General features: G+C 40.3%; 1 protein-coding gene across 4 annotated transcripts; it reads left to right on the top strand.

Moving 5' to 3' along the window:
- Positions 1-4,933: 4,933 nt before the first annotated feature.
- LOC110954945 (zinc finger protein with KRAB and SCAN domains 3) lies at positions 4,934-11,913 on the top strand. 4 transcript variants are annotated; one of them, XM_022199719.2, is made up of 3 exons: positions 4,934-5,062; positions 5,862-7,913; positions 11,010-11,913. In XM_022199719.2, exons 2-3 carry the CDS (start codon positions 5,886-5,888, stop codon positions 11,352-11,354), a joined length of 2,373 nt encoding a protein of 790 aa, XP_022055411.1. In that variant the 5' UTR covers positions 4,934-5,062; positions 5,862-5,885; the 3' UTR covers positions 11,355-11,913. The 4 variants fall into 4 exon arrangements, with proteins under 4 accessions (XP_022055411.1, XP_022055412.1, XP_022055410.1 ...); XM_022199720.2 differs by lacking the exon at positions 4,934-5,062 and adding an exon at positions 5,461-5,583; XM_022199718.2 differs by lacking the exon at positions 4,934-5,062 and adding an exon at positions 5,503-5,717.
- The last annotated feature ends 2,851 nt before the right edge of the window (positions 11,914-14,764 follow it).

The following is a 14,764-nucleotide window of genomic DNA, read 5'->3' as shown; positions in this document are numbered from 1 at the left end:
AGCATCAGTGTGTCACCAAGTCTCACTAGTTGCTGAAAAGAGTGACCAGTTAGAGTTTTTGTTCAACAGCATGACAAATGCTGAACTAGTATAAAAGATACGGACATTTCCTTAGTAAAAAAAAAAAAAAGGGTTTAACTAGTTAAACAGTTAACATTTAGGCTTTTTCTGGTTCTACTAGTGAACAATCTGGACCTAACTAGTCAACATGACTCTCACCAGTTGAACTAGTGAATATTCTGGATTTGAATACAGAAGTCTTTGGTTCTGTTCTTCATTCATTTCCTGTTTTATTTTGAAAAGATCCCTGTCCTTGTGTGTCTGTGGTTATTTTACTTCCTCCTCCTGTGTTTTCCTTTGCTTCCCCTCACCTGTGTGCTGTTTTCCTGTTGAGCTCATTGCTTATAAATAGTCTTTTCCTCTGTCTTTGTCGGTTCGTCTGTTTGCGTTCAACTTCCTGTTTCCTGCCTGGTTCTTCTCATCTGGTTCTGGTTTGTGTTTTAACTTGTTGAATCTTGTTTTGTTGTCCGGTTATCGACCTCATGTTTACTGCCTGGCTTCTTCCTCCTGCTCATTTGGGTTGTGTTTTGCTGTAACTTGTAGGGTTTGTTTTTTATTTTAAATCTTGTTTTTGTGGGTAAGTTCCTTCAGATATCTTTTGGACTTCTAGTTTTCTGGACCTCCAGCTGCCTCTTTGTTACTCTCCAGTAAGCTTTGATGTAAAGTTCTCTTTGTTGCTGACCAGAAATGGACCCAGCAGACTCTCTCAGGGCTGGAAACAGCTGTAGGCTACAAGTCCTAACGTATACCAGAACCTGAGCCCGTGATCAGGAGACACGCCCAGACTTAAAGCCTCCACTGGAAGGTGTGGACCTCTTGGACACCATAGTTCCGGTTGGTTAGTCACCAACCACTAATCTCCTGGCAGCTCTACAGTTAACCAGCTTTTGGTCTGTTAGCATGTCAGGTTGTAGTACTAGTAGTAGTAGTACTAGTAGTACTAATGAAGCGGGAGGTTTGAATGGGGGCGTATGAAGTTGACGAGGCCACAGATTCAGATTCAACAACATGGATGTAACTATTGTGAAGTCTTGCTGATGGAGCAAAGTCTGTTTAATCGGACACAAACTTTAGAGGGAAGTGTTAAATTACGTACTCCTGTACATCTGGACAGTACTACATATAAAAGCAGTAACGTCTCTTAGTGTAGATAAAGTGAATGTATGTGAATTAAACCTCCAGACATCTGTTATCCTTGGGTTCAGTTTGACTTCAGCAATTTAAACCTCCAGAAAATGATTATAATTAAAATTGTTCCCCAGGTTTCTGTGTCAGGAACTTTGTCATTTTGTTGACTACCTTTAAATGAAACACTGATGCATCCAGAACCCCAGAAATATACAGATCATAACAAAATCTCACCAAGGAATCTCTTTTTTTCTGTTTTAATGGCTTTATATCATTTCAACAGACATATTTTAGTTCTCAGTAACATTAGAGAACAGTTGGGCATTTGGTTTCACTAGTTGACCAAAAACTCTTCCCAGTTGCTCTTTTTTTAAAAAACTATTAGCATGAAATTCCCAACTAGTCGGGTTTGTCATGCTCCAGCAGCCTTATGGAAAGCCATTTAGCCTTTATGCCACATTCTTGATCAGTTTTCTCCAATAGTTTGATCTTTATTAGGACTAGTTGGACATTTGGTCTCACTAGTTGGACAAAGACTCTTACTCAATGCTCTTTTTCTACAACTAGTAGCACTAAATTCCCAACTAGTTGGGTTTTTCATGCACCGGCGGCCTTATTTCAGCATTTATTCCATGTTTGATGTCCTACTTAGGGTTTTTCTGAGGACTAGTTGGACATTTGGTTTTGATATTTCAATAAAAACTCTTCAAAGCTGCTCTTTTAAAATTAAATTAAATTCCGAACAAATCTAATTATTTCCTGGAGGTTTAAATTGCTGGAGTCAAACTGACCCCAAGGATAAAACATTTAGAATGAAAAACAAGTTCTGGTATCAAGAACTGTAACATGTATTACGTTCAGGGTCGATTTGACTCCAGGAAAAAAAAGAACATAATTTAGTTTAGGACCCTAAAGTTTCTTGAAGATTATAAAATTTAATGTTAAAGTGACTTTAGTATTATCCAAAACAATCCAAAGTGTGTAAAATGTTGATGTTTCATATGTTTTCTAGCTAAAAGCCTCAAACACATCATCACGTTAATTTTATAATTACCCATTCGTCTCCATTAAATGAGGATTACTCCTTAAATATGAAGGGAAAAAAGATGTCAGTCTTTTATTTAGAGATGTTGAGCATTGAATGGAGTCAAATTGACCCCAAAGATAACAGGAGGGTTAAGATTAAACTGTGAGAAACCGTGTGTTTGAACGTTGTGTTCTGAATTTTGCAGATGTAAGGTGACTTGATCAAACCTGGTGTGTGTTAACTGTCATACGTTTCCTGTATGTTAGGGTTCATAAATCTGAATAAAACCATAACTTTGTTAGCAGCTGTCTTCTCCACATATAATTCATCCACCATCAGCTGATTAATAGACTTTTTAGCAGCTTCTGTTCATTTTATTGCTGAAGACGGGCTTAAAAACATCTGTTCCAGCGTTTCTTTGTGTCTTTCAGAAGAAATGCCACCACTGAGGGAAAACTACCATGAACAAAGTCCTCAGAGGTGAGTTACAGAGCTGTATAATATGTTTAATATGAAACAGATGAGCTGAGATAAGAAGGTTTAGTCACATTACTGTGTGGCTGTTTCTGGATAGCTTACTGTATGATGTGTTAGAATAAAACAAACTTTATTGTCCAGCTGAGGCAGCAGAATTATCTTTGGTCTCATCCAGGAGAACAAACATTTCCATCAGATGAAGAACTTTCCACAGTAATCCAGTAGTTTGTAGTTTGGTGACAACATTAACTGAAGAACCTTGTAGATCTTTTCTCGCTGTTTAAGCATCTTTATCTTCCAGCCGTTGAGCAGAGAGCTTCAGAGAACATGGAGAACATCCTCCAGAACTGCTGCAGAACTGATGTTCTCCTCATCCTCTAAAGTAGAAATAACCTGAGGGAGTCTCAGACCTTCTGGCTGCAGTGATGGAGAACCTATAACACCTCCTAGAAAAGGGTGACTAGTCAGAGTTTAACTAGTACTGCCAAATACTGAACTAGTGGGACCAAATACCCAACAAAGACCAAACACGTATATGGAATAAATGCCCAAATATCTTTCAGCAGGTCATAGGAGATTTTAATAGTTAACTAGTTAACATTCTTGCTTTCTGTCTTTACTAGTTTGGTCCAGATGGGACTAGTTAGAACTTTAGTTAGAGATAATACAGAACTAATACAACTAAATGTCCAATTAGTGCTGACAAACACCTACCCAATGGATGATCAAGTGTGGGAATAAATGCTCCAATAGCTTAAATAAGACTTTTTATTATTAACTAGTTAGACAAAGGTAGTTGCTAGAGGTACGGACCCGTACTTTCCATTTGCCAATCAGATACGCGAGATCTGGTCACGTGACTCCTGGTAGACGCTGGAGGTACGGACCCGTAGCATCGGTGGTACGGACCCTAAACCTGACCCTAACACTAACCCTAACCTTAACCTTTGCTTACCTTTCAACAGTTTGCAGTGGTTAGCAGCTTCTTGACTCGCGAGACTCGCGTACGGGTCCGTATCTGTAGACACTACCTTAGACAAAATGCTGAATTGGTACCTTTTTGTGGTTATTTGGCTTTTTTTCGTGCCCATTTTGAATCTTTGTGGTTATCTTGCCTGTTTTTTGGCCCATTTCTATTTGAGATCTTTTTTTTTGTTGATTTTGAGTTTTTGTAGCACTTTTAATGCATTTTATTATAATTTTGTGTCTTTATGGCAGCTTTTGAATGTTTTGGGCGTGATTTTGAACCTTTCTGTGGTCCTTTGGCTTCATTTTGCATGTTGTTGTAGTGATTTTTGTGGTGCTTTTGATTCATTTTGTTGTAATTTTGTGTTTTTCTGTAATATTTCTTTGGGGTTTGCATCTTTTTAGGAAGATTTTGAGCTTTTCTGCGGTTATTTGGCTTCTTTTTGCAGGTGATTTTGTGTCTTTTTTGTAATGATTTTGAATTTTTGTGTTGCTTTTGCTTCGTTTTGTTGTATTTTTGCGATAGTTTTTGTGGTTTTGCATGATTTTGAACCTTTTTGTGGTTAGTTGGTGTCTTTTTGTGGTGATTTCTTGTTGTTTTTTTGTGATTTTGAATTTTTGTGGTTCTTTTGATTAGTTTTGTTGTAATTTTGTGTCTATCTGCATTTTGCATCTTTTTGGTATAATTTCGCCTTTTTGTGGTCGGTTGGCTCCTTTTCATTCTCGTTTTGAATCATTTTGTGCTTACCCTGCCTCTGTTTTGGCCAGTTTCACCTCTTTTTGTGCTGATTTAGTGGTTTTCCATCTTTTTTGGGATGATTTTGAACCTTTTTGTGGTTGGTTGGCCTCTTCTTGCGTTTCTTTTCTTTTTTTTATTTTGAATTTTAGTGGCGCTTTTGATTCCTCTTATTATAATTTGGTGTCTTTTTATGTCAGCTTTTACATCTTTTTGGGATGATTTTATGCCTTTTCGTGGTTATTTGGCGTCTTTTTGTCGTGATTTAGTGGGTTTTTTGTGTGTTTTTGAATTTTCATGGTGCCTTTGAGTCGTTTTGTTGTAACTTTGTGTCTTTGTGGTTATTTTTGCATGTTTTTAGAATGATTTTTGAGCCTTTTTCTGGTTATTTGGCTTCTTTTCATTCTCATTTTGCTTTTTTTCCTCATAAGTCTGATTATTAGTCCAGTCTGACAGCTGACTCGGACCTGCAGCTGCTGTGTTCTGCTGCAGATCCTCCAGAACCTCTCCAGAACCTGTCCAGAACCCATAGGCTGAGCGCGCCGCCGGTCGGACCCGGTAGGCTGCGACACCATAGCAACTCCCCCTGACCCCTCCCTCCCGGAGCTCGGCAGCATCACCCTTCAGCTGCACCGTCATATTTGGTCCTCCGGAAGCTGCTCGGCTCGGTAAGCAGTCTGCCCGGTTCCCGTTAAAACGCTCTTTATCGTACCGACACCGAGTCCGCCGCGTCCCCCGCCGCCTCTGACCGCGGAGCCGCCGGTGAGCCGCGGCGCGTCGGGAGGGAAACTTTGTCCCGCGGCTGCGCTCCGGAGCCTCGGACCCTCGTCTAAGATGGTGGCTGGAGGTCCGAGAGGCTCCGCTGCGGAGGACGATCCGCTTCCAGCCGCGGCTCACCGCTAATAACCGCGTCCGTGCCCGGTTCTGGTGCCGGTATCCGTGTCCGGGGTCCGAGAGGCGGCGGGGCGCACCGGGATCCTGTCGGCGTGTCGGACCTCGGACTGTGCGTAATGGCGTCCTCCGGACTCTCCGGTGATCCAGAAACACGGAGAGGCGGCCGGCTGAGGATGTGAACATCGATGTGAATTTAAAATGATTTCTCCTCGGTGCTCGTTGTTCCGGTGGTCGCCGGTTCGCTCTCCTCATTCGGACCCTCCGGTGCTCCGGTGTCTGATCCGTCGCCCTCCCGGTTAGAATCCGCTGAGCTCATATTTCGGCTCCTGACAGCAGATCATCATTCTCTAACAACCTGCAGCTCTTCAGCCTCAAACACTCTGATGATTTCTGGCTTTTTGCTCTAAACTTGACCTCAATAATCTGCAGGTTTTAAAAAATCATCCACATCTTATTTAATTTCCTTTTTTTTCTGTCACCAGAAAATGGAGGAAATTAAAAAAAATTACTCTGTTTTTCTTCCAATTCTGCTCCTCTGAGTTTCTAATTCTTGCTTTTCTCCCTGTTTATTAGAAATATAAATAGGTATGCCCCAAAATGGATTCTCAGTTGGCTTCAGTCCTGACCAGTGGCAGCCTGGATGTCCAAAATGGCAGCCGGTGTGCAGAGGGATCAGGCCCGGTGTCAGATCCGGTTCTGGAGCCGGAGGACCAGACCTCACCCGGTCCAGCAGCAGGTAACCTCCAGTCTGTCAGAGCTGCACTGACCAGCTGGCCTGATGCTCCATCAATCAATGGGAGGAAGCCAGAGGTGGGCGGGACTTCAGAGCCAGCCTCTCAGGAAACCAGTAAGATTGGTGGGTTCAGGCAGCCAATTACAGTCAAGCCAGGAGTGCCTGTTCTGCGCAGCCAGCCAATAAGGATCAAAATTGTGGTTCCCCCACGGTGCAAGAGGCCAATCACAAACTCTGCCATCAGCCTGACCAAAGACTTTGCTCGCTCCCCCCTCAGGAGGCCTCTGCTGCTCTCAGCCGACAAACGCAGGAGCAAGATCCACCTGAGCGCCGTCAGAGATGAAGCTCAGGTCACGGAGGTCACCTACCAGAAGAACAGAGCCGAGGAGACGCAGAGGAAGAGCAAAGAAAGAGACGTTTTAGACGTCAAGATCGTGCACTTTGATGGGTCGGAGGCAGTAAAAATCCTGAGCCAGCAGAGGATTAAAGAGGAAAACACAGAGAGGGAAATAGAGAGAAATGTTCCTCTGATTCTGGACTTGAAGTCGTGTTTTGAGGAGGAGCAGACGGAGCCGCTGGACCTGAGTTTACCCAAGAAGAAGGAGAGGTGTGGCGGACGCTTCCTGGAGGAGTCAGGCGGCGAGAGTTCGCTGATCATGGAGGTGGACGAATACGAAGGAGACGGAGACCGAGACGTGGTGGAGGAGGACGACGATGAAGACTCCCTCCAGCCTCCCTCCTTCCTCCCCACCTCCCTCTGCTCCTCAGACTGTGACACAGAGAACCTCCTGCTCATCGACGACCAGGGAATCCCGTACACGCTCAGTCCGGACGGCCTCAAGGTGCCGCAGGTCGATGCTTCCACGTCGGAGGATCCAGCAGAACAACCGGAAGCGAAGCCGTCGAGTCCTGCAGGTCCAAGCTGCAGCCAAAGTTCAGAAAATGCACTAAATGCACCTTTGGAGGAGTTTCCCTCCTCTCTTGCACCTCCACCCGCGTCTCCATCAGAAGGCGCCGAGCAGGAAGATGCAGATCCAACAGCGGCTCCAGAAGCCGTCCAGCCGCCGCCGCCCTCCTCCCAGAACCTTCAGATCCTCAGCAACCCTCCGGCCGGCGCCCCCATCCTTCTCCTGTCCTCCCAGCTCTCCTCCCCCCTGCAGGTCGCCTCCCCCGGTGCTTCCACCCCCATGCTCCTCCTGCTCTCCTCGGTGCCCTCCTCCTCCGGTGAGTCTACCTCCACGCCCATCGCCGTCCTCGACCCGGCCACCGGTCAGCTCTCCCAGATCACGGCAGCCTCGGCATCCCTCCCCCTGGCGTCCCCCCTGCCTCACCCGGTCATCAGGCTGAGCCCCAACAACCCCCCTGTCGTCCTCAACAACCCTGTCCTTGCCGTGCCCGAGCACCAGGTCAGCTACGCCGAATCAAACCCGGGAACTGAAGCCATGTCTGCCCAAGACGATGAAAACAAGCCATTAAGTTTCCCAGCGTCGCCGCCGCTGCCCGCCGTTTCCGACCCGGCTCAGAGCGCGCCAGAAGAGGTCCGGTCTCCGGCGTCAGACTCCAGGTTGGACCCCGCCGACCTCCCGTCTGAACACTTACCTCTGGACGACCACCTGTACTTCTCCAGCTCGGCGGCGCCCCCCTCACCTCCCATCGGGCCGCTCTTCGCCTCCGGTAAGCTGGACCCACTGGACCCTCTGGACCCTCTGGACCCGTTGTCCCCGGCGTCTCCTGGCACCGTGGGGTCCCGCCGGGTCCTGTACTGCCAGCTGTGCCCGCGGGTCTTCTTTTACCTCTCGGACCTGGAGCGCCACGCCATCACCCACTCGCAGAAGAAACCTCATGTCTGCCAGCAGTGCGGGAAAGCCTTCAAACGCTCCAGCCACCTGCAGGTCAGCCAATAAGAAGCTCCGACTCGCTACAAACAGGAAGTACACACAGTACTATTACAGCACAAGGAATTAGTTTAATTAATATTAATCAATAATTTAAGACTATATTTGTAAAACTAATCACAATATAGGAATACTTAATGTACACAAATAATCAATATTCTAAATTTATATATATAGAAAAACTTAGGATATTGATATATATAAAATTAATGATGTAAATATATATCTACAAGATTAATCATTCACATAGGAACATATATAAAATGAATCAACAATGTAATAATATACATTAAATGAAACACTAATAAGCAGATTGAGATAAATAATCACTAATATAGGATTATATTTAAAATGAATCAAAATTCATATAAGAATATATTTAAAAATTAATCAAAGTTAATATTAGAATGTATTTAAAAATTAATCAGGAATATGAGAGTATCTATACAATTATTCACTAATGTAATAAATATACCAAATTAATCAATGATAAAGGAACATGTATCCATATGAAATTAAGAATATAAGAATATTTAAATTATCAATAATATAGGAATATATACAAAATCAATTGTATAAATATGTATAAAATGAATCAATAATGTGAGAAAAAAATATAAACATGAATCAATAATTTATTAATAGACATAAAATTAATCATTAGTACTATCATATTTACACAAATAACTAATACAGGAACATATCTATGAAATTAATATGAAAAACATCCAATTACTATAAGAATATATATATATATATATAATGAATCAATCATTTAATAAAATTACATTTATCAGTAATATAAAATATGTATTTTTATGAAAGTATTCACCAATATAAGAATATATAAATAATATAAATATGTATAAAATGAATCAGTAAATTAATAATATATCACATGAATACTATAAGCATATTTATATAAATAATCACTGATATAGGAATGTATATCTATAAATTAATCAACACTACAAAAAATATCAAATAGATATATAAATATTTGCTAATGTAAGAATATATATAAAATTAGTGATTTAAATATATAAATATGTGTAAAATGAAACTAATGTACATATATATGATTCAGTAATTTAATACTATAAATTATGTATCAGTAACAAACATATTTATATAAATAATCACTAATATAGGAATATATATCTAGAAAATGAATCAATAATCTGAAAAATATTAATAGAAGAACATATGAAATTAATCATTTAATGATATATTTAATCAGTAATATAAAATGTATATCTATATAAAAAGATCAATAGTATAAGCATATATGTATAAAATGAATCAGTTTTATGTGTGTGTGTGTGTGTTAAATGAATCTCTAATGGAAAGAAATTTACATAAATAAAATGTAATATAGGAATGTATATCTATAAAATTAATCAGTAAAAAAATAAGAAACAAATAAAAACATATATATATATATATATATATATATATATATATATATATATAATAATGAATCAATCATTTGATAATATATATAAATAAATCACTAATATAAGAATATTTATTAAATTTATCAATAATTTAAGAGTATGTATCTTTAAAATTAGTTATTAATACGAGAATATCTATTAAATGAATGAAATAATTAAATAAGTGGATATTTGGGCTGTAATTTCCTGCTTTATGTTGTAAAGTGTTCTTAGTTTATTGCCTCTAATGTTTATTAATGTGGTGGGCAAAATGTTAGGAACACTTTAAATATAACGATGACGCAAACCCACGACACACTGTGACCCTAACAATAAATATAAAGGAGAGTTATCATCATATTCTATTGATTAATTGTTCGGTTGTAGTAGAATTTGAGAAAATGTCTTTTTTTTTTTTTTTTTTTTTTTTGCATTTTTATTTTAAAAAATGACTGAAATGAGCAGTTGGCTCCCAGAATATCTGCTGATTAATTTTCTGTTTTAGTTCAAACTTGTTTTCAAGCAGTTTCCTGTGAAGCCGCTTTTCTGCCCCCCCGATGATCGAGTTAAATATCGACTCTCCTCGTTGTTGAGCAGCTCCTGGACACTTTTCAGGGATTTTTTTTTTAACCCTCTGGACTCCAACAGCAGCAAAAATAAAAATGTTCTTACTCAAAGTGACAGAAAAATGACTGGAAAAAAATGGTCCAAAAATGATTGAAAAAGTGTCTAAAATGGCTCTAAACTTGTTCAAAATGACTTATTTTTTTAAACACTAAAATCATGACAGGAGCAAAGTAAAACTGAGTGGATCAATAAAGTTAGAGGCTGTAAAAATGTGAACGTTCAGAATCAAAGGAACTCAAAATTTCCCAAAAATGACAAAAACTATTGGAAGAAAAAAGCGTCCAGAATCGAATAAACTTACTCAAAATGATTGACAGTTTGTCCAACATGACCCAAAATCTGTTCAAAATGACCGAGTTTTTATCCAAAATGCTCCTGAGAGGAAAACCAAAGCTACTGGATGAATCAATAAATGCAACATGGATCAGAAACAAACCTGTTGATGGATTTTATGCTTCAGAGGGTTCTAAAGATGCTTGTAGAGGCTGAAAATGACCAGCCACCATTTCATTTGTCTGTCCTCTGCAGACTTTTCCTCTCTACTCTGCTCATCATCAGTAGAAGATGTTTCACCATGCTGGATGGATCTTCATCAACCTGCTCCTCTGTTCACTGTTTCTGAGCCACACTGACTTTATTTGCTTTGGTTTTCCTCTCAGGATCATTTTGGACAAGTTTCAGCCTCCAAAGACTCATTCTGAGTAATTTTAGGAACTTTTTTCAAACGTTTTAAACAAATTTAAGTCATTTTGGACAAATTTTGAGTAATTTTGATGACTTTTTTTCCAAAAAAAAGTTCATTTTGACCAAATTTTCTATCATTTTTTAAAATTATATTCTAATTTATTTTATTTGTTATTTCAGTTGTGTGAAAGAAACTCTCAAAATAATAATTTAATTCCTCAGGGTGACTGCTGTGCTTCTGCTGTGTTTTCAAGATTTTTTGAATCTTGGAAAAAGTCACATAAAAATACCACTTACGGAGAATTTAATGATTTTTTGTTTGTTTGTTTCTTTTTAATTCCCACAGAGACACAAGCACATCCACACCGGCCAGAGGAACTTCGTCTGTCCGATCTGCGCCAAGCGCTTCAGGGAGGCCGGCGAGCTGCAGCGCCACCAGCGGGTTCACACCGGAGAGAAACCCTACCAGTGCCAACTCTGCCACACCCGCTTCGCCGAGCGCAACACCCTGCGCCGGCACACCAAGCGCAAACACCCCTACCACCAGGTCGCCATGGAGATGTTGAACGAGAGGCGGGACCGTGGCGGCGGCGGCGGCGGGTCGGCGGTGCAGGACGAGGAAGAAAGCGCCGAATGGTACAACTCCACTGTGTCCAATCTGGAAAACTCAGAGTCTGAAACGGAAACTTAACGTCCTCAAAGAAAAGGGAGCGCCTGCAATATTTATTATTTGAGTGTTTTAATGTATTTATATGAATGTATATTATTCCCATTCCATTCAATGGGCCAAAAGTATTTTAAAGAAGTGAGAAATCGACGTTTTTATGAGTTCGGAGTGTCGATCGGACTCCCAACAAAGCCCCACCAAGTCGCGTTTTCATGCAATCCTCGATTAAAAAGCCTAAAGTGCTCCGAAAAGAAGCTTATTTAGTTGTACATAAGAAGAGAACTATTTGTAAGAGCTGCACTCCTGCACTATCTCGTACGGAAGATCCGATCTTTCCTACCGTCAGAGACACTGTGAGTCATTTGCACTTGTTTTGTTTTTTTTAAAATTTTCCACGGTGAATGAAGACGCTTTCTTCAGTTGCAGTCGTTAAATCTTCTGTATTTTATCCCGTCGGAGTTTGACCAAATGTTTGACTTTATTCTAACATAAGCACTATATTCAGATTGTTTTTTTTATTCTTAAAAAGAAGATGTGGATTATGTTAACTTATTGAAATTAAATTTTCACAGCGACCATTGAATCTTTTGTTGTATTTGGGATGTTTAAGCTTTAATGTGAGACTAAACGTTTCACATCTTGATTCTCTTTTCTGTGATAATTGCTGAGGGCGAAGCTCCGTACGGATCTTTGCGATTAAAAAAGAAAAGAAGCAGATATCTGGTGGAGCGTGTGAGCTGACCGCTTGGACAGCCTCCAGGGAGAAATTGAGTTTGGAAGGAACTCCTCTGTTTCTTCACACTCTCTCAATTTTCTGCTCCATTTAAGCCGTGGAGCCGAGCTGCAGATAACTTATTAAATACTGAAGTGCTCAGACGACCGGCTGGACGTTCAGTTTCAGGAGTTTTATCCTCCTCAATGTTGAAGGTTAACCAGGAAGTTAGTCTGAGATCAGGAAGCTGCTGCTCAGCGTCAAACTGGAAGCAGCTGGATTTATTTTTTGTCTTTAACCCTTTAAACCAGGACAGTCAAAGTCATCTTAGTCCAGGTTCCACATTCAACCCCATCTGATCTCAAATGGACCGGAGCAGTAAAATGACAGCATAATGACCTATAAACACATCACAACTTATAGATCAGAGTGTCTACAAAGACGCAAGACATTTAGTCACAGATATCTGGAACTGATCGATGTAGGATCAGTTCCAAAAACAACAAAAGCAAGACAAAATATCACGAAAATGAGATAAAATGTTATGAAAACGAGACACAAAATAAAAAATAGACAAACGACACAAAAAACCACAAAACAACAAGAACGATGCACAAAACAAATACAAAATGACAAAAAACAAGCGAGACAAAGAGGAAACAAAACGACAAAATCGAGAAACAAAATGGCAAAAAAATGAGACAATTTGACAAAAAAGTTACAAAATGACTGATAATTAGACAAAAAATAGACAAAGTGACCACACGAGAGACAAAAACCCACAAAAGGACGAAAACTGCACAAAACAACTAAAAATGAAACACAAATTGACAAAAATAAGATTAAACACCAGTGAGACAAAAAGGAAACAAAAACACGATAGAAATGACAAAACAACAAAAATAAGACAAAAAATGACAAAAATGAGACACAAAACGACAAAAGAACAATCTAGTATTTAAACTTTATGATCAACAACTGGTCATGGTCTAAAAGTTCACGTCACTTTGAACAGGTTTTGGGTAATTTGTGGGCATATGTTATTTTTTTGTATCATTTAATTTCTTTTAGAGGTAATTACTTTGAGTAATTTTCGGACATTTTTTCTCATAATTTTGGATCAATTTATGTAATTTTCGACAAACTGAGGCGTCTTAGAAACGTTTCTACAAACTTAAGCTTGTTAAATGTCTTTTCGTGGTCGTTTTGTCTCACTTCGGTTATTTTGTCTCGTTTTTGTAGGTTTGTTTCTCGTTTATGCCGTTTTTCATCTTGTTTTTGATCTTTTTTTTTGCTGGGATTTTGCTACAGTTTTTTTTTTTTAAACTATTTCTTTTTAACTAACATCTCACCTTGAAGTTAAAACCATTATTTTGTAGAACAAATGCTGACATTTTTTTGTTTAAATTTACAGATGAGATGTTTTTGCAGTGAAAATCTTGTTTATATTCATTTCCTGGAGAGAAATCTGAAGTTTGGCTACAACCAGCTTGAAATTCTGGTTTTAATGTATTGACATATTAGAGCCAAATGTTGTCTTCCTCTTTTTGTTCCCGCTCTGTGAAAACCTTCAGAATGTAAACAGGAATAAAACTGGAAAGGTTGGAGCTGCTGAAGAAGAGATTTATGGATCAGAGGAACAACTGGCTTTGAAGAAACAACATTTAACGGTACGTAAAAATAAAGAAACTATTATTTGTCCTCCACAGCTGATTAATTACATTAGTCATTGGAGCACAATAGACAAAGTTTAGTAAAAAGTAAACTTCTAAACGCATATTTGTGAATGTTTTAAATACATGATGCCGCCACAACCATGCTTCATATTATGATGATGCCACCACCGTGCTTCACATCATGATGATGCCACCACCATGCTTCATATTATGATGATGCCACCACCGTGCTTTAATCATGATGCTGCCACCATTTGGACCATTAATTCAGAGCCATCAGAACCAGAACAAACTGATCCAGAACAGAACCAGGTCTCTGAGTGACACTTGAACCTGATTAGCTCCTCAGATGATGAATATTCAGAGAGTGTTTCCTCACGGCTTCAAAGAGCTGACAGACGGACGGATGACGGACAGAAGTGTGTGTGTTGTGTGTGTGTGTTGTGTGGCTCGGTGCCAAGCGATTGAAGTGCTGCATGTGGAGGAGAATAGAAGCAGCAGCAGCAGATGTAATGAAGTGTGTTCCCGTGCTGTGTTGCTGCTTTGATTTGCTCATTGTGTATCCGCTCTGCTACATCACAGACGTCCCATTATCGCCGCTGAGAGCCACCATGATGGAGAGCTAAACTAACCATGAACACTTCTTCTTTATCTGTTTTTAAAAAAAAAATGTTTTGTTTTCTGGCTGTCATTGCACAGTTTGTCCACGTGGGGGCAGAATCGCTCCTAAAATCTGCCGCCTGTTTTGCTGGATTGCTCCGACACGAGGAGCCTTCGGGAGACGCTAGCGCTGCAGACACACAAACATGAGATCAGCTGCAGTTTAAAGCTGGTTTTAGAAAGAAAACGAGCCCAGAGCTAACAGAGAGACGAGATGTTTCAGGAGGTTAGCGGGCCTCCACTCCAGGACTGTGGAGCATGTGCACGAGTGTGTGTGCACGAGTGTGTGTGCACGAGTGTGTGTGTGTGTGAGCATGTGACACGGAGGGGGAGGCGGGGGGGCAGGGGGAGGGTAACAGGTGCTAATCGGAGAGGGAGTCCCGTCT

The sequence above is a fragment of the Acanthochromis polyacanthus genome, chromosome 12 (assembly GCF_021347895.1).
Source record: "Acanthochromis polyacanthus isolate Apoly-LR-REF ecotype Palm Island chromosome 12, KAUST_Apoly_ChrSc, whole genome shotgun sequence".
Lineage (NCBI taxonomy): Eukaryota > Metazoa > Chordata > Actinopteri > Pomacentridae > Acanthochromis > Acanthochromis polyacanthus.
This window is presented reverse-complemented; position numbering and strand designations above follow the sequence as displayed.